The sequence below is a fragment of the Phodopus roborovskii genome, unplaced genomic scaffold (assembly GCF_943737965.1).
Source record: "Phodopus roborovskii unplaced genomic scaffold, PHOROB, whole genome shotgun sequence".
Lineage (NCBI taxonomy): Eukaryota > Metazoa > Chordata > Mammalia > Rodentia > Cricetidae > Phodopus > Phodopus roborovskii.
In genome coordinates, this window is record NW_026126416.1 from 174,542 (window position 1) to 200,189 (window position 25,648).

Consider the following 25,648-nt stretch of genomic DNA (forward strand, 5'->3'; position numbering starts at 1 on the left):
AAACTCCTAACAATTCATTCTTAAGGAGTTTTTACTTGGCTGCTTATGCTATTTTATTTGCCTATACAAAGAGGCAATTTTCCCTTCATATATTTAGGGAGCCTTCTAAAAATAAAAATTGTCTCAAAACAAAAAGACTTAGAAGTTGATGAATTCATTGTCACTGGGTTCTAATTTTAAGTACATCTTTCAGAGCTCTGTATTTTAAAAACCCTATTATTAATGAATTGATGGGTAAGAGGAATTCCAAAGTCACTGAGAAATCTACTCACCAATATTCATATGAAATATGTATGAGATGAGTCATTTTATTCCTTCTTCCTCCATGATCCATAGTGACTTCTATTAACTTTTGAGATTTATAATTTATATAATCTTTAAAAATTAACTCATTGGGTAGTTATTTTACATGACTAAATTATATATCTACATGCTTTTGTTTTTAGAAAAAATGAGCAGGCATATCTGTTGGATTTGTAAGCTATGCAGAGCTGAATCTAAGAGGCTCCCTTCAAAGTAAGTAGCTTTTAAATATCATGACCATTTTAAAGAATGTTTAGTCACATGATAAATAGGTACATATATATTTAACTGTATCCTAAATATATTTTGCTGAGAAAATAAATTTACATTTATGCACAAGAAACTCCAGCTAAAGAGCAATCATGTATCACACTAAAACTCATTTTCATTATTTGTGGTATACACCTAAGAACTCATTAGCTTTGATGTTTTAGAGACCATTACAAACATTCTTTTTAAAGGCAGCTTAGTGGTATTTACATTAAAGGAATTTTATTTTATTTTATATAACAAAGTTAAAGGAACTTTTTAATCCAACCTATTTCACAAGTAATACCTTCTTAAGGAGTGCCAGACACCTCCCTTTCTTTGTGTGGTTTACAAGAAATCAGGGAAATTTGTTGTTTGTTTACTTTCTTTCTTTTTACAGGGTCTGGTTATACAGGCTAGGCCACCCCTAAACTTGTGATCTTACTGCCTCAGCTTCCTAAGAACTGGGATAAGTTACATTATAAATATTCATCTTTTTCCCCCTGAGATCCGCAGATAGATTAAAATGGGAAGTATAATCGGAAGGGTAACAAAACAATTGGATTTATCACAAAGAATTCACAGATTGAAGATCCTGTTAGATTGACCACCCATGCCTAATCTAGCTCAAGTGGAACCCTCAATTTTGAACACATCCTTGTAGGTCAGAGCTCTTGACCAGCATGACCTCCCACTGAAGTAAGGAAGGTTTCAAAAGGTCACAAGCTATCACTCAGGGAAGAAAGGTAGCTGTAGTGGTGGGTGCTAAAGCTCAATGCTCAGCATTCTGGTGACCAGCTGAAGTTTGTGAACCATGCAAGTACACCCATGAAGAAAGATAAAATAGTCTTACTGGGACCAGCTTTCTTCTACTGATGACCCCTATGGCCTATCACAATCAGAACTTGGATCCTACATTGAAAGGAAGAGCTCAGAAAAAGAGAATTCATATTATAGAATGTTGCTTAGGGTCATTAGACAAGAACTTTGCATTCATAATAACAAAGATAATAACAAAACATAGCTGTGCAGATGTATTAAGTCCAATATTGGGATTGGATCCTCCAACCCTCAGACTCAAAGCATCAATGACATGAATTTCAAAATGTTCCCATGTCTGATTGCTTTTTGCCACCTACTGTCCAGAAAAAAAGGAAGTGACTCAAAACCGAAGAAAACTCAGGCTGATCTGGGGGCAAAGATGTTTAAAAATAACCTTTACATAATTTTGAGGACACCATCTTTATAGTCACAGGCCAACATGAATCCTATGAAGGGGGAAATAAGCAAAAGCAAAAATTTCAAACAACCCAATTTCTCTAACCATGGTCTGTATCTGTAAGTCACATAAATCTTGCAAGCAAAGGCATTCTCTTGGCAACAATTTCCCAATACAGTAATGTTGTCTCCCTTCACTGAAGATTTTAGTCTTTTCCTACAACGAGAATCAGTGAGATAGAAAAGTATCTGCCTCACACTTCCCTCTTCGGTAGATTAGAAATATTATTTTAGCTTATTCTTTCTGAAATTCCACCAAGAGAAAAGGACAGTGGGTCAGAAACAGTTTTCATAGAAACATTTTTGAGGGCATTGAACACAGTGCACCCCGAAGCTGATGTGAACATCTACATGGGGATGCTAGGATCATCAGAGCTGGTACAGAACTAATATTGTTCTATGTTAGGTATTATCTAACTTTTTACATCATTCTTATGCTCATAACAAGTTAATGGTCATTCCTGAAGAGTTAACATTCAGGCTGACTCTACAAGTACAACAACAAGCAAGTCTTGCTCGCATCTTCAGTTTTCTTAGGTTACACTTGTGTTAAAGGCATTAGCTGAGTGGTGATGAATATATCAGTGGCTTTTATACAGGGAAATAAAGTTACTTGTGTGTGAGAAAGTAGGGTCACTTATCAGTTACCTCGTAAAGTTCACCACCAAAAACAGAAATGTAACCTTCAAGTCAGCACCTTACACAGACATCTTCCAAGGGTAGCTTTGTTTATTATGTTTAAGTTGAAGGTAACTTGACATAGTCTACCTTCATTAATGTTAAAGCCTTCAAGGTTCAAGATATAAATATACACATCTCAAATAAGAAAGTGCAAATGTAATAGACAATACATTGCATGATAATGCGAACATAACTTCTGAAGATAAACCCAGCATTAATTAGGTAAGGGATGCATGTGTGACAGTGGCAGAAAAGCATAAGGCAATCCTATAGAGGCAAAGAACGAGTCTGTGCCTGAAACTTATAGTGTGTGCATTTGATCTGTTTTCAGTTTGTTTCTACTAATCTACAAAATTACCACAGCTGCATGGGCATGCAAGCTTGGCTGTGTGTAGTTTTAATGGTGAAAAAATAAGAAACACTCAAAAGTTTTTAAACTATATAAGCTCCAGAAGGCCCCTTGTAGACTATTATACTACATAGATGATCTACAGATGACTAATTCATATGTTAAGAAGTAAGACCATGGTAATCACATATAAAATGTGTCTAAGAAGAGCATACACATGGAAAGTATGTATGGAAAATACAATCTCTTAGTTAAAAACACAAACATACACATAAAAAAATCTAAATCTGTCACTCTTCTAAAAGAGATTTGGAAATGAGATTATAACAACTATCATTCCTATCTTCAATATTTATTTTATATTCTCAAATATATACCTATTATATTTTATAGAGTTTCAAAACTCAGTGAAAACAAGAACATGAAGGACCAAAGGAAAATAAGCAGTGTAATTATATTTTGCTATTATTCTCAAGATAGCATATAATTATTTGGTTCAGAAAATAAACAAACAAAACAAAACAAAACCACTGACAGTAATTTAGCCTAATCAATGCTTTTATTTATTTTCAAAGCCTTACTTTGGAGGAAGTTTTAGGATGGGCCCAATCTTTGGAAAGTCTGATGGCTACAAAATGTGAGTATGATATATATGTCTTATTTGAATAAGTGGCCTGTTTCATTCTTATGAGGAAAGCAGGGGGAGTGCCAGATGACAAGGCTCTGCTTGCCACCTCCTAAATGGCAACTGACACAGTTAAAAAAGGAAAACCTGAAAATAGTCTGTCATGCCAACCACTGTTATTTTCTTTGGTGTTAATTAAAACAAGATTAGTCACTGTGGGTATTTATTCTTCACAAGTATATGTATAAAGCCTGTTGGGAATACGCTGAAATAGTAACACATACTGAAGCATACTGACTTCCCATAGCTTGCTAAAGTTAGTGCTTGGAAACTACTAAAAAGATGCTGTTCTAAGTGCTTTCAGAAATAAGAGCCAGTTTGAGCCCCCATGTTCTAAATTCCTTGGGGTTCTTCAATCTCTGATTCCAGTGGCCCCACATGTAAATGAAACAAGTGTGAACATTCAAGTGATACAAATGAAAGGTCGTATCAACGTAGATAGAAAAATATATGAGTTTAGAAGCTCAAAACAGTTATTGTGAAGGGCAATAGACACTTGGAGGAACTGTCTATTGTGTTTGGAAAAGAAAATGGTAGGTGATAAAAAATTATTAAAACAGAAGACAGAAAAACAACATAGAGGGTACTCAAGGAAAATTCCACTGAACTTAGTTCCTTTCTAAGTGTTATCACCATCAAATGTTTGTTAATTGTTGTCTGTGGACTTGTCTCTTTATTAAGGACTTCCCCGTGTGACACTCTCTGTAAAGAATGATATGTTCAGATGTCCTGACTGTGATCAGGAGTTAACTGAGCAACCAAGATATTTTAATTAGTGGGTGTGGATGGTTGTCATTCATGGGGATCTCTCTGTTCCTAGGACTGTACCTGCTCTCCATGTCTCAAGAAAGTTCTTTAGTACCACATCTGTTATTTCTGACTCACAGGGCAATAGTAGAAGGTGTGAACCCTTGACTCTTGGCTTTTTCTAGCAGAATTCTTTAGCCCCTCTAGCTCTGACTCTGAGGCTCCTTTCAAAGTATTGTACATCTCCAGACCTGGGTAGCATCTAAGCATCCATTTTTAGTCATAAGTCGTTCCACTGAAAATTTACACATCATAGCTTCTCTCTTTCATTTATTTCCAAGAAGGTTCAAACTATGCCTTTTACTTATCAAGTATTATTCACAGTTCTCTGATGTAACTTGCCAGCATAACCATGAATTAAATACTATAACTTTGAACTAAATTTTAAGGCACTTAAACAGAAGGGGAAGAGAAAATTACCTGTCAAGTCAGCTGTATGAATTCTTCTCCAGTTTTAATATCAGCCCTAACCCATGTTCACATTACCAGGTTAATCTTATTTTCAGAGTTACAGACATCACTTCCATAAAGTGAGAATAATATCATCTCTCTATTCAACACTATTTTGCTGGTTGAACCCAAGTTGTAGTTCAGTGTACTATACAGCCTGAGCACAAAATAGTATTAATGAAGTACACATCTCTGAGTCCAATCATTTCCATCTCCTTCCTAGCAAAAAACTAAACTCTTTGTATTCAGGATCCATGATCCCCTAACCCAACCTGTTTTCTAAAATTTATATCTGTCAAAGTCCTTTCTGAAACAGACCAGTGTGGTGGCTGCTCCATCCCTTACTTGTATATCAGTGACCACGCCCCTGCTACAGGATTTTGCTCAGTGTCCTTTTTTTTCTCACCCAATCCTGCACATGCTTAAAATTAAAACCCAAGTTCCACCTTTCCTATGAAATGATTTAGAAATAAATTTCCTGTTCTATTTAGTTAGAACATTATTTATTCTGCTTTTAATTGTAACTAGTTTGGGTAATGAGATTATTGTAAATGTTCTTGCTCAATAAATTGTGAAATTCTTAAAAGAATAGATATTGCTTATTCATTTTACATACTACATAGAGACTCAAAGTATCATTTGTACCTAGTAGGCATGTACCACAGTTCAATGAAAGATAAATATTAGTATGAAAGATCAATATGCCAAGATATATTATGTAAATTTATGGACCAGTGCTAAAGACTTGATGAAATGAATAGAGTAATTATTTGACTTGAATATAAAGTGCTTGACTCAGCAATTTGGAGATACAGTCATGAGGATAAGCAAAGTCTACAGAAAAGGTAAGGAGGGCAAGAAAGCTTCACACTGCTCCTAAAAACAGGCCAGTGGGAACATGAGATCAAATTAGCATGAGGTGTATTTTAAAATTCTACACTCAGATAAAGTGATAAAAATATGAATCATTCTACAGATAGGACCAGTCAACTAGAAAACTAGGAAAGAAAACACTGTATGTTCTTAAATGACTGTGTTTACACTAACAGATGACACTAGTAAAATGTATCTGGTAAACTATACACAAAATGCTATTGTTACAGAGATTAAAACACAGCTTCTAAGAATATATACATCATAAGCACTCATGGGAATAAAATGAATTAATCTGAGCTTAAAGAGATACTAAGAAAATAGCACAAGAAATATTTGTTGGAAAACCACTAAGTAATAGCTATATTCAACACATTGCCATTAAATCCAAGTGTTTTATAAAAAGTGGGAATTACGAAGGGCCAAGTTTGTGCAGCCATTTCTAGGAATGACTGTTTCCCGGCACACTTCTTGGTATTCTGGCTCTTACCATCTGCTTCCTAAGCCATAGGTGCAGGAGCTGTGATGTGAATGTGTCTATTGAGGCTGCGCTGACCGAAACATGTTAATTATCTGTGTTGTGTATAGTTGGGTTTTCTTCCATCTGTTGTAAAGAGGTGTTTCTTTGATGAGGGGTGTTAGTGACGCTTATCTGCGTGTACAAGGATAATATTTTAAATGTTATCCTTAGAATAGGAAGAAATTATGCTGGTCTAGAAAAGTGCTGGCAGTAGGTACTTTTTTAAAGGTCTGTGGCCTTCTTATCTCAGTAGCAGCATTGTTGGTCATTGCCAAGGTATGTGTTGCACTCTGGCCCCTTAGAATCATCATGATGTATGATCATTGTTCTGGTTCATAGGCATCATAGGTGGGTAGGACTGTCGGTAATTTCCCCCCTTTGGAAGCTTACATAGTACCTTCTTCTACCATGAAAGCCAGTCTTCGGAGAGGTCCTGTGTCCATAGTACATGGTGTCTTCAGCAATACAGACCTACCTTATACCTCTGGGACCAAACTAATTTTTGAAAGATAACAATGGAAGTTGTTTACTGATATATTTTGTTTTATACAAATAAAAAGATCACTTGGATGATTCAAACAATCCTACCATATATGTGGGGGGCAACATGAATGTGGAAATGAGGTGAAATGGGTATATCTGCACCCAACTCATATACCCCACTTAAACAGAGGAGACAAAGAACAAACAAATGAACAGATAATTCCATAAAATATGTGCTTTGAAAAAATAAAATCAAGTGATATGGAAAGAAGATGCAAGACTAACAATAATTCAGCTGAAAATTGTTGACAGAGAAAAAAACTGTCAGAAGTAGTAGAATGGCCAGAAACTCTGATAGAGAATAAAACTGACAGAAAGAATAAGATTTGAGCAAAGATATGAGTCATAAGAAGAAGACATGTGTGCTGAGGTCTTCGGATATGAAGCCAAGTAGCAGGAAAACATATCTGAAAGGTCCAATGATGTGAGACTGGTGTCTGCAAATAACTAAAAGAAAGTTTACTATGTCTGCTGCATAAGGGCCCATGAGACCGTGTGATTGACTTTACCCTGAACACTAATCAAGAATCAATATATTTTTAAAAGCTCTCCCCAGCTCTTCTCTGAAGAAAGACAAACTAGTTAGAAGGATATTTCAATAAACCAGCTAAAACCAGAACTCAGGAGAGCAGACAAACTTGGAAATGATTAGCATCTAGATGCTAGTAAAAGCTCTGGGTCCAAGAGATTACTGGAAGAAAGCCAGAGGCCGCTGCTGCGTGGGCTCAGGCTGCTCTCAGAAGAACAGGTGACCACCTCTTCCGAGCATACTTCTCAGCTTCCTGCACAGCCTTCATCCTGCGCACTTCTCAGCATCGCCCCTCAGAGTCACCACCGTTCCTGCTGCCATCCGGAGCAGGGTCGCACACTCTGCCAGCTTGCCGCCGCCATGCCCAAGAATAAGGGAAAAGGAGTTTAAAAAAAAAAAAAAAAAAAAAAAAAAAAAGACGTAGCGTTAAGAATGAGAATGGATCTGAAAAGTGAGAGTTGGTGTTCAAAGAGGATGGGCAAGAATATGCTCAGGTAACCAAAATGTTGGGAAACACATGACTAGAAGCAAAGTGTTTCTATTGTGTAAAGAGACTGTGCCACATCAGAGGGAAATTGAGGGAAAAGGTTTGGATAAATACCTCAGACATCATTTTGGTGGGGCTCCAAGATTACCAGGCTAACAAAGCAGATGTCACTTTAAAATACAATGCAGAATCTAGGTATAGACATAAATATCTGTATTTTACCCCCCTCCAGGCAACAAAAACAAAAGCTGACAAATCAGATTATACCAAACTGAAAGACTTCCATACAACTAAGGGAACAGTCAAGAAATTAAGAAAGCCTCCTAAAGGATGAAGAAAAGCACTTTCAAACTATTCATTTAAAGAGGAATGATTTCTAGCATATGTAAGAAAACAATTCAACAGTAAAAATAATAATGACAACAACAATCCAATTTAAAATGGACAAATGACTTGTATGAACATTTCCCAAAAGAGAATGCACAAATGGTTAGTAACTGTAAGAAAAAAGCTCACTGTCACTAAGGATCAAGAAATGCAAATCAAACAACAATGGGCTATTATCATAGACCTCTCAGCATAACTGTTGTCAAAGGACAATAAATAAAAAGTTCTGGCAAGGATGTGAAGAGGCGGAACTGCTTGTACACTGTTGATGATAATACAGATTAATTCTAGCATGCCTGGAGTTTCAAAACAAAAATTACCACATGATCCAGCTGTCTTGCTACTGTCTACATAGCCAAAGAACTGGAAATGTAAATGTTGAGAAACTGTCAATACTTGAATTTTTTTCACAACACTATTCTCAGTCAACAAGACATGGAACTAGCATCAGTGTTGAGGTGGTTAAATTGGTAAAGAAAATGTGACTGAGATATATGTGTATATATATTCAAAATGAAATACTGCCTAACCATAAAAAGAATGAGATTTTGTTTGCTGGGACATGGACATACCTGGGGATAATTGTGTGAAAAATAAGCCAGGCTGCTAGAGAAATGGCTCAGTGGATTTGTCATGTAAGCATAAAGCAGATAGAATGACACACAGTTGTAGTTCAAGCATGCCTACAGAAAAAATGGACAGTGGAGACAGGGGATCCTCCAAAACTTCTAAGAAAATTAACCAAAGATCCTGCCTCAAATATGCTAGAAAACAAGGACTGAGATCCTAGACTATCCTGACCTCCAAATGGCATGCTCGAGCCAGCACTCACACACACACTACACACACACAAACAATTTTAGAAATGAAACTAGTAAGACTCACACAGACAATACTGTATGTTCTCCCTTATATGTGGACTCTAAGATGTTATTCTCAAAGCAGTAGATATTACAATATGGTCTCCAACTCCTAAGAAGTGTGTGAAACAAAGAACAGAGCAAAGGTAAACATGAGCCCAAAGGTGCAATTTGATGACAATAACTTTTTTTAATAACACATTTATTTACTTATTTATTTTACATCCCTGCTGCAGTATCCCCACCTTCCTCTCCTCAATCCCCTTCCCGGCCCCCAACCCCACAATACACTTCTCCTCCACTTCAGTTTAGTAAAAGCAGGTCTCCCATGAATATCCACAAAACACAGCATATCATATTGCAGTAAGACTAAGTTCACTGTGTATTAAGCTTGGGCAAGTTGACCCAGTATAAAGAATGGGGTAACAAACACCAGTAAAGGAGTCAGAGAAAGCCCCTGTCCCCATTGTTACGAGTCCCATAAAAGGATCAAGATACACATCTGTAACATATATTCATAGTGCCTAGATCAGCCACATGCAGGCTCCCTGGTTGTTGGTTCAGTCTCCGTGAGCCCATTAGCCCTGGTTAGTTGATTCTGGGGTTTTCTTGTGGTGTCCTTGACCCCTCTAGCTCCTACAATCCCTTCTCCCCCTCTTCTGCAGGATACTTGAAATTCTGCCAAATGTTTGGCTGTGGGTCTGCATCTGTTTCCATCTGTTTCTGGATAAAACCTCTCTGATGACAATTGGACTAGGCACCAATCTAGTCACAGGAGATGGTCAGTTCAGTCTATGTATCTGCTAAGAGTCTTAGTTGGGGTTATTCTTGTAGATTCCTGGGAAATTCCCTTGTGACAGGTTTTTGCCTGACCCTGAAATACCTCCAATTCCAGTAGTCTCTTTCAGTACACTCTCCCTTTGCACTACCATCAACCTGACCATTTGCGTTCCCATCCCCACCCACCCTTGGTCTACTCATGAAATCTCTTCTAGTTCCCCTTCTTAAGGAGATCTGGGCATTCCCCCATGAACTCTCCTAGAAAAAAATTTAGCCAGTACAAAAAGAATCAAAATAAATGTTCTTGAAAATTTTAGGGCTATGATATCAAGGAAACAGCAGTTGACAACTACACATTGTTGACTAATCATTTACAATTTGCAGTGATCGTTTTAACACAGAAAGCACAGCTGTGGGCTTTCCTTTCCTGTTTCCTGTTCAGCTGGCCCAACACTGATATTCTGAGTAGGTAGGGGTTCTAAATAAGAGCTGGCATTAATACTTTACCTTGGGTCAAAATTATACTTAAATGCACTTTATACTCCCCCTTGTAAATTATCATAATTACAGGTGGACAATCTTAAAAATACCAGATTTAGCGATGTAAGACTTGGAAGCTGCTCACGGCAATGAAATCTCTCCACGCTGATAAAGCATCGGGCTGGTGGAGCATCTTTATTGTTGCACACGAGAAGCCATGGATGGATTTGTTTCTCCCTCCTGTGCATTGTCTTTTCTCTCTTCATCTGTGAGAGTTTCCCTGCCTCCTACTAGGGATTGGAAGCTTCCTGCACTACCAATTATCCTAATCTCTGCTAACCACTGTTGTTGCCATGGTTACTCCATCACACCTTATATTACTGTACAACTTCACCTCAGCCCGTTTAGCTGAGTTACATTTAGCACTTTCCACCTTCTCCAGTTTCTCATATGCTGTTTTAACATGAAAAGAAATGGCATTTTTTAGACAGTGCTGGTCAGCTAGCACCTTCCCCCCCACCACCACTGTCAGAAAATGAAAAGCCATGGTTTACTATTATAATCCTTCAGTCTTCAGTACATCCTGCATGGTTGATGATTACAGCCTACTTTGCTTTTTAAGATTTATAAAAGGGTCCTTTAAAATGTAAAAGCATGAAGTGTACAGCAGCCTAGATAATAAAACATATATCCACCAGTAGCTGCCATTTACCAGTGTATAGAAACTGTATATTCAGTGATTAATGATGTGCAGTGCTGATTCTCATGGAATGGGAGGACAATGGGAAGAAGTCAACAAATATAACAGAGCATAATATATTTATTGGAATTATAGATTCTCCCTATACAATGTCTGTTTACCAACTAACAGTGCATATTTAGGCAACCAGGGGAGTTAGAGAACATTTTTCAGGCATTATGATCTATAAGCCAAGTCTCAGGTCAAGCTATAAAGCACAACACAGGAAATAAAGTATGTAAATGAATGAGACACCACATAACCACAAAGTATGTTTACAGAAGTGTGTCTGAACATGGCTCAGGTATTATATTTAGGAGTGAATACGGATGGGTATGAGGGTAGAATCTCTGCCCAGTTAGCTTGGCAAGTACCATCAAAGGTATAGCCCTGTTCATTTGAGCTATGGGAAGGTTTTGGTAGGGTATAATACGATCAGACTTTTTAAAGGACTGTTTCCTGTAATGAAATTCTTAACAATACTGAAGGGAGCATCTGGTAGACTGACTGAAGCTTTCTCATATAAGATGGTTACAAAAATACCTCAAAATAATATGCAAATAACAGAAAATAACTCAACAATATAACAGTATCATTAACACATAAAAAGAATAGAAAAGTCAAGAAAACTGTAACTACAAAACACAAATTTTAATACAACTGAAGATTCACTACAAGTGCTTACAGAATTACTAGTAGAATTAGAAACTTCTGTATTCCCAGTGGCGCAGATTGAAAGTACATGAGTTTAAATTTAGTTCACACATACTTCAATAAGAACTAAGGGCCGCAGCTCATCTACAAGATTTAATGAATGGTCGAGACTTGCCTTGTACAGGAAGCAGGATCTGCGAAGGATAGAGCAGGCACTATCCTGACTCAGTTAAAAGATATCCCACGTGTTCCTTCCCCATCAAGTAACTGTGGCATGTCACTTGGTGAATCAGAGACATACTCATCTCACTGCCTACTTTATAAAAAGCAATGAAGAGATTACGAATGCTACCACTCACATTTTGAAAGGAAAATTCATTCACAACATATGACACAAACTGATTTTCTCATCCTTTCAAATGAGCAGTCCTGGTCTTTATCTTTCATTCACTAAGCAGCATCGAGTCTCCTAAGCATAATGTAAAACTTCAAAACGGGCTACTTGGGGCCCCACTAACTAATTTAGGAAAATACCTCACCTTGCAATTCACTTGTGGTATGAATCAATACAGCTTTAAACTCAACTCAGCAGTTCAATTTTGCATTTAACATCCACTGAGATTCCAGAAATGTTTTCACAAAGGTACTCTTCTGGCTGCTTGCTGAAGTAGCTATTTAGTAATCTCAGACAAAAACTCACCTGGTGTACACAAATATCTATAAAACAAACCAATTGTGTAAGCCTAGTCATTCTGTACGCTAGAGTCATATCTGAAATACTATACAGGTTCCAGTAGTCTGGGGCAGCTTTTGCAAAATTATGATGCAATAATAAGTGTCATAAAAAACCCTAGTTGATTATAATAAAGAAGGCTCTCTTCTCATTCGTGATATATGACAACTGAAGTATTCCATGTCATAGTTCTGGCATTAGGCTAAAAGAGAAGATTCCTTCTATATTTATTCCCCTCATGACAAGAGCCACAGCAGGACAAGAGCCTGCAGCTTCCACCTTAGAACTCATTGTGCATGACTCTCCCTGACCAGCACAAAGCCAGCGGCCAGTGTAGAGGTAAGTGGGATACAGGAATGTGAGCCTCTTAGAGGAGCAGGAGATAACTGAGAATAATAGTAAGCACTACTTACTGCAGCAAATACCCACACTCAGTGTGTTTCATCTGTCACATATAGAATACCATAATTTAGGAAATGGCTACATTAGGAGTTGTGAAACCATTATTCCAACCAAAGGAAAAGAAAAGATATTTATTCATCTCTTGCATTGAGAGGCTAGGGAAGGCAGGAATAGGTACAGGTGGGTTCTGGAGTAATAATTTATATGGCATATAAAAATTTAGATATAACATACAACCTAATACTGGTTTCTCTCACCCCCATCCTACCCTCCCATCTACCTAACCATCCCACTGGCTTCACCAGGCTCTGTTTTCTGATTTATAGCTTTTTTCACTATTTTGAAACCCTTGTTTTCTATTCCTACCTAGGTCTTCAATGAAAATTCCTCTAAATACCAACTACATAAATTTCTTTCCTCCTCCTCCTCCTTCTTCTTCTTTGTCTTCTTGTAAGACAGGGTTTCTCTATGTAGCTTTGTATACCAGGCTGGCCTTGAACTCACAGAGATCCACCTGCCTCTGCCACCTAAGTGCTGGGATTAAAGGAGTGCTCCACCACTGCCTGGATAATTCCTTCATTTTAATAAGACTTTATCTCAATACATACTGGAAGTTCCAGGCTTTCAATTTGTCTTGTTAAAGGAGTAGCGGCTTTTTGTTTTGTTTTCAACTTTGCCCACAGCTTTGGCTATTTCTCTAGCAGGAGAGCTAATAACCACAACTGTGTTCTCTGCTCCCAATTTTCAATGCTTATAGCAAGGCAAGGTCTATCCCAAAGTCATGTCAGCAGGAAAACAAACTTCTTATATGAAATGTAAGTTATAATGTAATTCCCACTGGGTAGTAATATGCAACCAATGTCACTTTGTAGGCTCCATATCTATATGTGTTTCTTTCAAACCTCTCCCATCTACTGTACTGCAGGCTGCATCTGTCCACATCACAGTGAGCTATGCTCTAGGTCTGTGCGTCTCCTGGGTGCCATATTTCTTGCAGATTGCCAGTCTTCCCCAATCCTGACATTTTTTTATAAGTGGTATTTAACTCTATCTGTGTCATTTTCCTTGATTATAAAGTGCTGTCTTTCTTCCTATATCACTGCTAATAAAATGTGAATATCAAGGGAACATATGACCTGACTTACTAGTGCTAGGAAATTGATCTAATAATGCCTCCTATGAAGATGCAGGAAAATATTACTTTACCCATCACTTCTATTTCATTCAATTGTCATTATTACTCATGACAGTTAATGATACCAATAAAATTTTTTCTTAGCTAAATCTTATACTTTAGGAGTTAATGAGCACTGGTGGTACAACTTGTGGTAAGTCTCATGGACAGGTACTGACCTTAAAACTCATCAACTTGCAAACATTAAATAATGGACTGAGTGTTTTTAAAAGAAAATATTCACACAGTCAGTAGTCTTGTATTCAGTCTGACTAAACACAGTTCTACTAACATGGAAAGTTACTTTGCCATTTTGTCATTTAGCAATTAAATGTCTCAGATATGACAAAGAACTTCATAGTAACTAAAAGTTTAGTGGCAATATCAAAGTATTCATCTCAAACCTTGAAACCACTTGACACTCCCAGGGATGATGAGTAACAAGTTAAACATGTTGGGAGCATGTCTAATCTATGAGCATAAGCTCCTGAAAATGGAGCCTGAATAAAAGTCCTTCCACTCTGCTCATTTATGTACCCCAGAGGCTGTTCAAGACCAGAGCCAAAGATACTCATCTAAGCATCAAGTGTCATCTAATGATTACATTTGGCACAACACATTGCCCTGTGTTAGGTTCTGAGATGTCCAACATCCCTCTGGATCCCATTCCTTACTTGGTCCTTATTTTTGACTTGATCCATAAACTATGAGCATGATGTTCGATTATTCTTCTTTCTGTTCTCCTGCTGTTTGGACACTGAGAAACACTCCCGACAACTCTGCCTCATCAAAGTATCACTCATACATAGCTTGGATAGTTCCCTCCCAACCCTGAATTGCCAGATTCTTAACCTAGTTTTTACCTATCAGTTTTTTTGTGAGATCTTAAATATGTTATATAATTTTATGGGGAGAGTTCTGCCTGGCAGTGTAGTTAAGCCATTTTGTGGGTTCTAATGACATCTCCTGGCCTTTCTGTCATAGGCACATCTAGACTGACAAATATTTTCCACTGAGTGACTCAAAACAAAGGGGTAACTTCACCAACTAGTGGCATCGATAAACATGTTTCAGATGAAGAGAGACCTGGGTGTGTGGCTGATAATCTTACTTGTTCTGTATCTTTGGAACTCTTCTCTAGGTTTCTGTATTAAACTATATAAATTGTTACTTAAATGTTTGATAACTGTTAACCCATGAAAACAATCTTATGTTTCTGCTTTTAGATGGTCCTATAGTGTACACAGCATATTTAAAATTGGAGCACAGTGATGAAAACATTAAATTCTGGATGGCATGTGAAACCTACAAGAAAATAGCCTCGCGGAGGGGCAGAATTTCTAGGGCAAAGAAGCTTTACAATATCTACATCCAGCCCCAGTCCCCTAGAGAGGTAACAATGATGGGACATGGCATTGGATTTCCCTTAGGAGGCACTAATAACTCAAGAATCATTACATAGCAGACATATTCAATCCCAATACCTCCTAAAATTGTATAAACTAAGAATTACTAGTCATCTGTTGGGTGGTGATGGTGCATGCCTCTAATCCCAGCACTCAGGAAGCAGAGGTAGGTGGGTTTCCGTGAGTTCAAAGCCAGCCTGATCTACAGAGTGAGTTCCAGGATATCCAGGGCTACACAGAGAAACCCAGTCTTGGAAAAATAAAAGAATTACTAATCTTATTTTTTTCAGTCACAAAACCTAAGAGTTAGATAACTTAATGAACTTTGTGAATTCACCCTATGTGGTACTGTCATTAATCCTACTGCATTAGCATTGAAAGGTAAACTGTTTAATCCAAAATCAAAAATCCATTGGTTTATCTTAATTCCCAGCAAAGTTAAAAAGAACCAGGGGTCACTGGAAGAATTCTCTGGCAGCATAAACTTGAAATGCCATGAATGGGCATGAGCATTCCCCAGTGGTGTTGGTCCTGCATGCCACAGCACTTCAGCGTAAACTAACGAACTCAGCTGACATCCATGTTACTGTTACTGTCTACCACTGCAACTCCTGACAGAGAGACAACCAGAAATTACAATTCATGTTAAATGCTAGGGTGGAAGACACCATCTGCGACTTCTGTCACTCAGAATAACCCTATATTATTCAATTATCCCCACAAACCCTTCTGGAAATTTTTAGTCTTCTGAGATAACCACTTCCTCCCTCTCTTTCTTTACTTCTCCTCACTTGTTTCCCATTTCAGGGCTTGTTTGGCTAATACAGCATTTGTGACTACTAAGGAAGGTAAAGTTGAAAGCAGCCACCAACTTCCTTTTCTTTTTAAAAAGAGCTCCCCAGTTCATAAATGTCCACATTTGCTGACTACCACTAATAAACCACAGACATCCCCTAGATAAGCAGTGGTTTGTTGAGTTCCCTAGCAATGGACTACACATTTTCTTTATTGCTCTGGGATGCTAAAGGCAGATTTTTACTTTTAAAAAAGAGCAAAGACTTCATTTCCTAAAAGTCCTTTTAGATACCTATGAAAACTGTACCCAAACCTATGCTGTTACACTGAAAGCCAGGGTAGTCAGTTAAAGAATTCCATTGCAAGCGTCTACATTCAATTGTGCTTATGCTGTAATTTCATTTTTCAGATTAATATCGACAGTGTAACAAGAGATGCTATCATCAAAAGCATTCAAGAACCCACCCAAACATGCTTTGAAGAGGCTCAAAAGATTGTGTATATGCATATGGAAATGGATTCCTATCCCAGATTTTTAAAGTCTGAAATGTACCAAAAACTTCTAAAAACTGTCCAGTCCAAAAGCTCTTGATTGCCACCCAAAAGTTTAAACTGAAGAGAGTATGTTGCAAGTGTCAACTTAAATTTAGAAAAATATACAAAACGAGAATGAAAGTAGAAATGAAACAGAAACCAAGCCATAAATTGATTTCTAGTTCCCAACAGAAATGCATTCCAAAAATAATGAGCTCGCACAATTTATTGCATACTTACAGACAGGAATTAAAGAAAAGGGAAAGAAGCTAGGTTTCATCATATAAACACTATAACATTTTTACTACACTGACAACTAATGATCTTTTAGCAATTTGGCAGTCATGGCAGAGATAACTTGTTATATTGTAGCATGAGAAGTATGGAAAATATTATCTTAAGAAACAACTTAACTGTAAAAATTTCCTAGTAGGAGTCCATAATTGACCTCCTATAATATCACATAGACCTTGTACATGTAAAATCTTTGTGATGAGTTGCAAGCTCTTAATATGTGTGAATCATGTTTCATTTAAACTTCACATTTACTTTGCTATTGGTATATAAAATTTTGTCTTTTATTTTGGGATTAATTTATTCACAATATGAACTCATCATAGTTCTGGAAGTCAAATCAAAACTAAAAGGTTGTGTTCATACTTTTCAAAAAAGCCTTATTGCACCTTACAATGCAAACTTCAAAGGGCCTAAAGTCTGCAAAAAGTAAAAAAATAAAATAAATGGAAGTTTAACTTACTTATTTGTTGTCACCTTATTGCTAAAAGAATGGAGACTCAACTTCCAGATTTGGAGTTGTGGGGGTTCAATAAAACATACACACATACAAAACTGTTACCTTTTATTTTTTTTTTTTTTAAAAAAAAGTCAAGCCTTTTGTTGCTGATGATAGTCAGGAAACATTGAAACTGACTCTCACCTTATTCCAGAATCACTTTTCAATACTCATGCTTTGTCCTGGTTTGACAGAGCATCTTAAAATAGATTTTACCCCTCTGATGAAACCAAGCTTCCTTTCTTCCCAGTGACCTCCTCATTCTCATACTACCATGGTCCTTACTCCTTGGGCTAGTGAATTTTATAGTACTAAAAAGGTTGTCAGCTTCCATGGTTCACAAGGTCCCAGGCATTTTAACTATTGCTCTCCATGTTTAAAGGGGCAGTATGAGTAACTAACTGCACAGCCAACCATAGTATACTCAGGTTCTGAAAAATGCTAAATCACTAACACCTGCCTCCAGCTCCAGAGATGCCAAACAAGTGACTAAGTGGAGAACCACTATAATACAGTGTGGAAATTGATACTTCAACTCTACACAAAGCCATGGAAATTAATTGTAAGAAACTTAGGCTTTGCTATTTGAGTTCCCTGAAGTGCAGCAGCTGGACGCTTTCTGCCACTGAATCCCCCAGAGGAACCTGGAGGCAGAACAAAGCATCCACCATCAGCTGCCATTCCTATCTTGCACCTCCACCCTCCAGGAGAGGTGAGTAACAGGGGCTCCTCCAGCCCACCTTGCCCTCTTTGAGTCCCCTAACCTGCAGTGGCCAGACGCTTGCTGCCAGAGGGAACTGGAGGCAAAACAAAAAACCGCCATCTGTCCCCATTCTAGTCTTGCCCCTCCACCCTCTGATAGAGAGAGAGGAGAGGAGAGAGCCTTGAACCCAAACCCAACAGACGAAGGAGCGACCCCACCTGTACCCACTGGAAGAAAAGATGGGAAGAAGACAGTATAAGAACACATCCAACAACAAAAAGAATTATATGACACCACCAGAGTCTAGGGATTCTATGCCAGCAAGACCTGAACATCCTAACGCAGATGAAGCAGAAGTGAATGACCTTAAAAACAACTTCATGAAAAAGGGAAGGAACTACTGGGGTAAGAGAGGGGAGATGATAAAGAATACTAAGTGAAATTGAAAATGCTTACTTAAGTATACATATATAATAATATATGTTGCATACATACACACACACACACACACACACACACACACACACATATATATACATATAATTTAAATTGAGTTATGTCACTTAGAGTAAGAATGTTCTTCCCAAGACTCTAAATTATCCAACAAAAACCCCAGTCCCAGGCATGACAAACCTTCCTTTGAGTGGTTAGGCTTTAGCAGCCAAGAAACTCCCAAAACAACAAAGATGATTTCCATTTCCCTTGGCTGTCTTCCAGATCTTGAAGATAAGACCTTATTACTAAAGATACCAAAAGCTCAAAAACAAAACTTGGAGGACTCAAGCTGGAACCAACCTGTAAATTTCCCCCTGAGGAATAGCTCTCATAGCATTTAAAAGTGCTATATACTCAAGAGTACAATAGTGGCACTTAACATCTTGGTAATAACCAACAGTCACCTAATTAGAAGGGCCTACTCAATAGAAAGAAATTCATGTCTGGTAGTTTAAAACTAGCCAAGTACCTATGGACCCTTGAATTTTACTGCCACTTCCCTAAACCAGTATAATTCCCAACTGCACTCTAAATACCTATTATCACATCTACAGATAAATGTAGTATGGTGATATATTGTTTATGATCTAATAAAGCTTGCCTGGAGATCATAATGCAAAGTTAGTCACAGCCACAGAGGCCAGGTAATGGTAGTACACACCTTTAATTACCGCAGCCATACTAGTTAGCCATAAAGCCAGGCAGTGGTGGTGTACAACTTTAATCCCAGCACTAGAGAGATATGTAAGACAGGAGCAGAGTCTCAGAGTGGTCATTCAGTCTTGAAAATTAGTCTTCAGCCACATTGAGGACAGGATTTCCCTAGCCTTGGTAGAGATAAGAGCTCTCTGGTGGCTTGGATATTTTGCTTTTCTGATCTTCAGCCTGAACCCCAAATCTGTCTCTGGGATTTTATTAATCATACTACAGTGTAGCTCTCACTCCTCATCAAAGAGGCTTCTTTTTGAAGCATATAGAAACCATCACAAAAATCCACAACTGTTCAAAATACAGAGAACAACTTGGGGTGTCCCTCACCAAGTGATTCATCTATAATACAACCCTACATCTGAGGCTCAGAGAACATTGCAAAAGAGGGTGCAGAAAGAGTATAAGACCCAGAAGGCCAGGACATTTGCTACAAGATAGTTCCTTCCATACATGACATGAAATCTTCACAGCATGGTCAACTAAACAAGGCCTACACAATGACAACACCAGATGATATCCCAGTATGTGTCAGAGAAATCTCATCATGACCCATCCCTAGCTGAAGAACCACGGGCAATTAAAAGATGCTAAAAGATGGACTAGTTCAAGGGACTAGTTTCTTGATAAGTTATACAATCTCAAACTGTCAGCCCAAAACACATATAGCTGGAGAACACTAAATAAACATGTTTTCACATATATGTGAGTGTGTATGAACACATATGTATGTGACAATACTGATTTAAATGAATGTATGGAACAACTGAGTCAGTATCTGTTCATTAATTTAATGTCCTTTAACCTTTAGTTTCAGTATTCTTCAACGTTTTCATCTACAAAATAAAGGGATAATAATCACATAATGAAATAAACCAAATGATATGCATGTTTTATCAGACCCCATTATAATTCTGCTCATCACTTTCTTCTGTACTACTATCTTAAACTAATTTTAATGTATCCAGTATTGAAGTTCTCATGACAAAGTAGATGATTAACTATTTACATTGCATTTAACAATGATTCATAAAAACCTTCTGAAAACAAAGCTTAAGAATAAAAACTATAAACTTGAATTCTACCTCCACTTTTCATAAGAGCTATCTTTCCAATAAATCTTTATAGAAGTATGTGTTTCATTTTGATATAATTAAAATAATTTAGATCGCTTTAACATTAATATTTCACATGCAATTATTTTTCTAGAAATCTATTAGAAAAATATTTTTGTTTTGTTAAGCAGATTCAAAAATTGTTATTTGTAAAATGGCTACATAGATATGCTAATATTAAGATTTTTACATGCTATGAGCTTTATCCTTAGTGCTTGGAGACTTATCTACTTAAAAATTAAACTCTGAGATCAGAATCTGAATATATTTATTATTTTTCATTTTGTATACATTTTGTATACAGCAGTGCACAGCTGTAACCAAAGGACTGGTGTCTGGGGGAGACACAGGTGGATCCCTATGGGTCACTGGTGAGACATCCTAGCTAAATGGGTGAGTTCCAGCTTTGGTGAGAGGCCCTGCCTTAAAAAATAAGGAGATGGAAACTGCAGAGATGCTTAGCAGTTAAGAGCACTTTCTGTTCTTGAAGAGTACCTGTGTTCAGTTCTCACCACTCACATGGTGGCTCACAACATTCTATAACTCTAGTGAATCTGATGACTTCTTCAGAATTCTGAAGCCACTGGGCATGCACATGGTGCACTAATATATGCAGGCAAAGCATTCATGCATATTAAAGAACATAAAAATTTAAACCATAAGGTATAAAGTGATCAAGAAAGACACATGACACCTCTGGCCAACACATGCACACATATGCTTTTACACCTGATTGTGTGTGTGTGTGTGTGTGTGTGTGTGTGTGTGCACGCACATGGATATTTAAACATACACACAAAAGAATTCATTGATTCTATGTAAAATTATCTTTTCAGTAAGAAAATAGGGATAAACCAATGTCTCAGAATTCAAGTGTCTTGGAACAGATGAACATTTTTCTATTTATAATCCATCAGGCACACAATAATTTCATCACCTTTGGACTTTATACCAATTTTAAAATGACTGTAGAAAAGACATATAAAGGTTTTCTTCAAAGGTATAAAAGATTGTAATTTAGAGAAAATAGTAACACTGTCTAAAAATATCTTTCACATATCTAGGGCCTGAAATTCCCATTACTGATCATAGATGAAAAATAGCATCTAAACTCACAGTAGGAGCAAGAATGAATCACTAATATTCACACATTAGCTGTTGCCTAGCAGAAAACAATACTTTGAAAAGTAAAGTGCAATAATATAGTATTGTACAGGAAAATATCTACGCTCAGAGAACAAAGACATTAATTAGGAACACTGTGGGCCTGATACAAGTGAGGAGGGCAAACAAAGTATTTTATTTATAACACAAAGTATTTTATTTATAAAAGCCTTCCAATGTTGTTAATAGAAAAATTAAGCAAAGAAATAAGCTTCATGAGAATTTCGTATCTTAGCATACATACATACATACATACATACACACACACACACACACACACACACACACACACACACACATATAATGTCACGGTGAAAAGAAAAAAGCAAATAAGAAATTATTACATACATGACATTTATGGAGGCATCTGTTTAAAAAAATAAAAACAACTCCAATAGGGCCAAGACACTGTACAGACAGCCATTAATTAAGGTACATTTTCTGCCCTCAAGGATATGTGCAGTGATAACCACAGCACATAGCAGTGCTGGCCAAGCACACATTGGCAAAGGCTGCTCTGGAAACACAGCAGAAGCACTTTCCTCTACACAGTGGAATCTGTACATTACAGGAGACATGCAATTGAGAGGAGCTTTGAAGAATAATTGAGAGATCTCTCAGGGAAGAGGGGAAAGCTGTGTGAGCTGCAACAAGGGCTGGGGACAAGAGAGCATGTGACACTTGGGAAGATGCAGAAGGTGGTATGGGGCTGCTCCTAGTTCACAGCCTGCCTCCAAAGCCTAGAAGCTGCACACATTTCAGAAAACTACCTAATCTCATGGAAATTTATTTTATCTATGAAATAATTCAATTAATTTATGGATATAGGCTTCTATATTCAGAAAGAGCACAAAAAATTGGCATTTCAGTCACCGAAAAAACCCAAATTAAAGGGCTAGTGAGGACTTGCAAATGAGAAGAGAAATATTTTTTGAGAAAGAAATTGTGAACAAATCATATTTAAACTGCAAGGGAGAAATAGTTGGGTTCATATTTTCACAGATCACCCACACACCTCTCTTCCTGGCATTACTAACCAAAGGCAAGGAATACAAGGCTTTAAGAAACTAATTAACATGTATATGTGAGCATGAATTTGCTCATTATACTGAGCTCAAGCACTATTCCCTTTGCACATTTTAGGAATATTTTTTAAAATCTCAGTATTATTAGTTAACCACAGCAACCAGATTTCATTCATCTTACGTAACTGAAACTTTATGCCCATTGATTAGCAACTCTGTGGGTCCCTTTTCCTTCAACCCTAGAAAGCACCTTGCTATTCAAGTTTCATTACTGTAAACATCTCAGGTTGTTCCTAGGGTCAGGAAATATTTGTCATTCCTTGACATGCTTCTTTTGTTATGCATTATGTTATGAACATTCACCTGTACAAAATACAGGACTTTTATGTTGAATAACAATCTACTGCAAGAAGAGAACACACTTAATTTACCCATTCATTCATGTCTGTGTTATTCTATTTGTATTTATTTCCTTGATGATTATTAATACTTAAAGCTGTTTTTTGTAACTGCTTGCTCTGCAGGTATCTTCTTTATAACATGGAACTTGCATAAAAGTAAATACATGCGCCAATAACACAACTAAACACAAAGACTAGAAATACCTGTATACATATTGAGTCAAATGATGTTTGAAAGAGATGTCAAGAGTACATGTTGGGGAAATATATCTTTCTCGAAATAGTGCAGGCACAAGAAGATAACCAGCACACCCATGTTTGTTACAGTGTTGTTTATACCTCTGATGGTTAACCTTCATTTTCAACTTGACTCAATTTAGGATTGCCATGGAAACACATTTCTGGATATACCTATGAGGGTATTTCCATAAATATTTAATGACCACTTGCTCTTGCTACCATGACATTATTGCCATGATGTACTGGACTGTACCCTAAAACTGGGAGCCTAAATAATCCCTTCTTTAAGTTAGTCAGATGTGGTATCAAAGTAATGAGAAAAGTAACTAATATGACATCCAAGATGCAGACTACCTGTAGAATGTAGAATGCCTTGGTATCGGTCAACTCATTAATTATGGAAATATATGCATGTGTGTATTAGTCATAAGTAAGAATAAAAATACTATTGTTTGCAGGAAGGTGATCAGAGAGGGCAGTAGAGGGAAGAAAGGAGAGAGAGAAGATCTAAGGGCAATATCTTCATGTACAGAAATGTCACCGCTAAAATGTTTTAATGGACATAATTAGTATTTGCTAATTAAAAAAATAAAAAGAAAATCACCCTGGAGAATGGAAGAACATACTTGCAAGGCATCATATAAGAAGCTGGTATCCAAATATATAACTCCTACAAGGGATGGGGGTGGGGAGCATTATAACCTATTTTAAAATTGTATAAGGACCTGAATAAGTGACTTTTCTTCAGTGTGCCTTCACTAGAACCAAGATTATTTCCTGATTTTAGGATTTCATCCATTATAAGTGCAGCTTCCCACAAACAAGCAAAATATAGGAAAAGTGTGCAATGACTTTATTTGTACAAATCTATAAATATATATTTATCACTTTGTGGACAGAACACTTTCGGGGGTCTTATTTTACTTAAGTCTTAAATCAAACCCATTATAAATGAATCTTTATTCCTGCCATATGTATGAGGCCAAAGAGGCAGAACCTTTGGTGCTCTGTGGGCCAGGGGTTGAGTGGTGAGGTATAAGCACACAAAGATCTAGCTGCATTGTGATCAAGGAATCTGTTTGGCAAACTGCTGTGTGAATGAAGCTGAAAAATGGAGAGCTAGTATATAACAGCCAAACTGACATGCAATCCTATTAACTAATAAACACCACTATCCATTCTCATGAGCAATACAAGACGGAAAGAAAGCAGGAACAGAAAGAGCTAAGAGCTAGACATGGTGGTGGTAACAGAATTATAATCCTAAGAAGGCACTTATTAAAAAAGAATATGTGGATTTAAAGAGAAATGGATGGTGAAAACCAAAATGGATTATGTGTTTGTTACAAAAGTATAAAAAATGAAATATGCAAAGAGAAACAGGAAGGGTTGAGGAGAGCAGCACCCTCAGCTGTCAAACAGTATGCATAGAGTACTTCATTAGCTGTAGATGGTGTGCAAAGAGCCAAAAAAAAAAAAAAATAGGTCCAATCTTTAAGATGATAGAAGAAGGAAGGAAAGATAAACAAATTGTCACAATGCATTAAGGCCATAATGGCCAACAAGTACTACTTACAATGATAAACATTCATCATTAGAGAATGTCTAAATCCAACAAAGAAAAGAAATCTGAAGACAAGGACAAAGTATGGCAGATCTATGGACATCAAATATGAAATATGTCCTTGAAAATGAACGATGTGCAGAAAGAAGGGGGAACATCTTGACTTCTGGACAAGATTTGCTGTTACTGCACACTCAGACCTGTTCCTCTGGCAACACTTGTCACAGAGTTCTTTCTCACAAGACTCTGCAAGTGAAAAGGATAAGTGACAGTTTAAGTAAACATAGTCAGTCTTGAGCTGGCAGCAATGGTCATATCAGCAACTAATATGCAAAGCCCATCCCAAGCAATTCAATCTAAAATTGGAGGGTATGTGTGAACGGTTTTTATGCCTCGTTTTGGCAGTTTGTATCTAGACCTGCCACGATGGATTTTATTATTAGCTGAAAGGTTTGGTGAAATGTGTCATGAGCATATTTTTGAGAAAGAATGAAAAAAAATAAGATTCTGAAGTCTTATTTCCAGGAAAAGCTTGGACGTTACTAGACGCCAGGCACCACAGATGGTCATTTTGTTCCTCCTATATTCTGTCTCATAATAATGTACAACAGTGTTATTATTAACTACACTTTAATATTGAGAAGATTGGGGACAAAGAGATTAAAAACTTATCCTACTTATTCAAGGAAATGAAAAGTCAAGCCAAGACTAGATCACTGAACTGTCTAACTCCAAACTCATG

The 25,648-nt window shown here is 37.1% G+C and overlaps 1 protein-coding gene across 1 annotated transcript; it reads left to right on the forward strand.

The window, feature by feature from the left end:
• Positions 1 to 451: 451 nt before the first annotated feature.
• Positions 452 to 16,868, forward strand: Rgs13 (regulator of G protein signaling 13). The gene is made up of 4 exons (XM_051183109.1): positions 452 to 516; positions 3,436 to 3,497; positions 15,190 to 15,356; positions 16,574 to 16,868. Exons 1-4 carry the CDS (start codon positions 452 to 454, stop codon positions 16,754 to 16,756), a joined length of 477 nt encoding a protein of 158 aa, XP_051039066.1. The 3' UTR covers positions 16,757 to 16,868.
• The last annotated feature ends 8,780 nt before the right edge of the window (positions 16,869 to 25,648 follow it).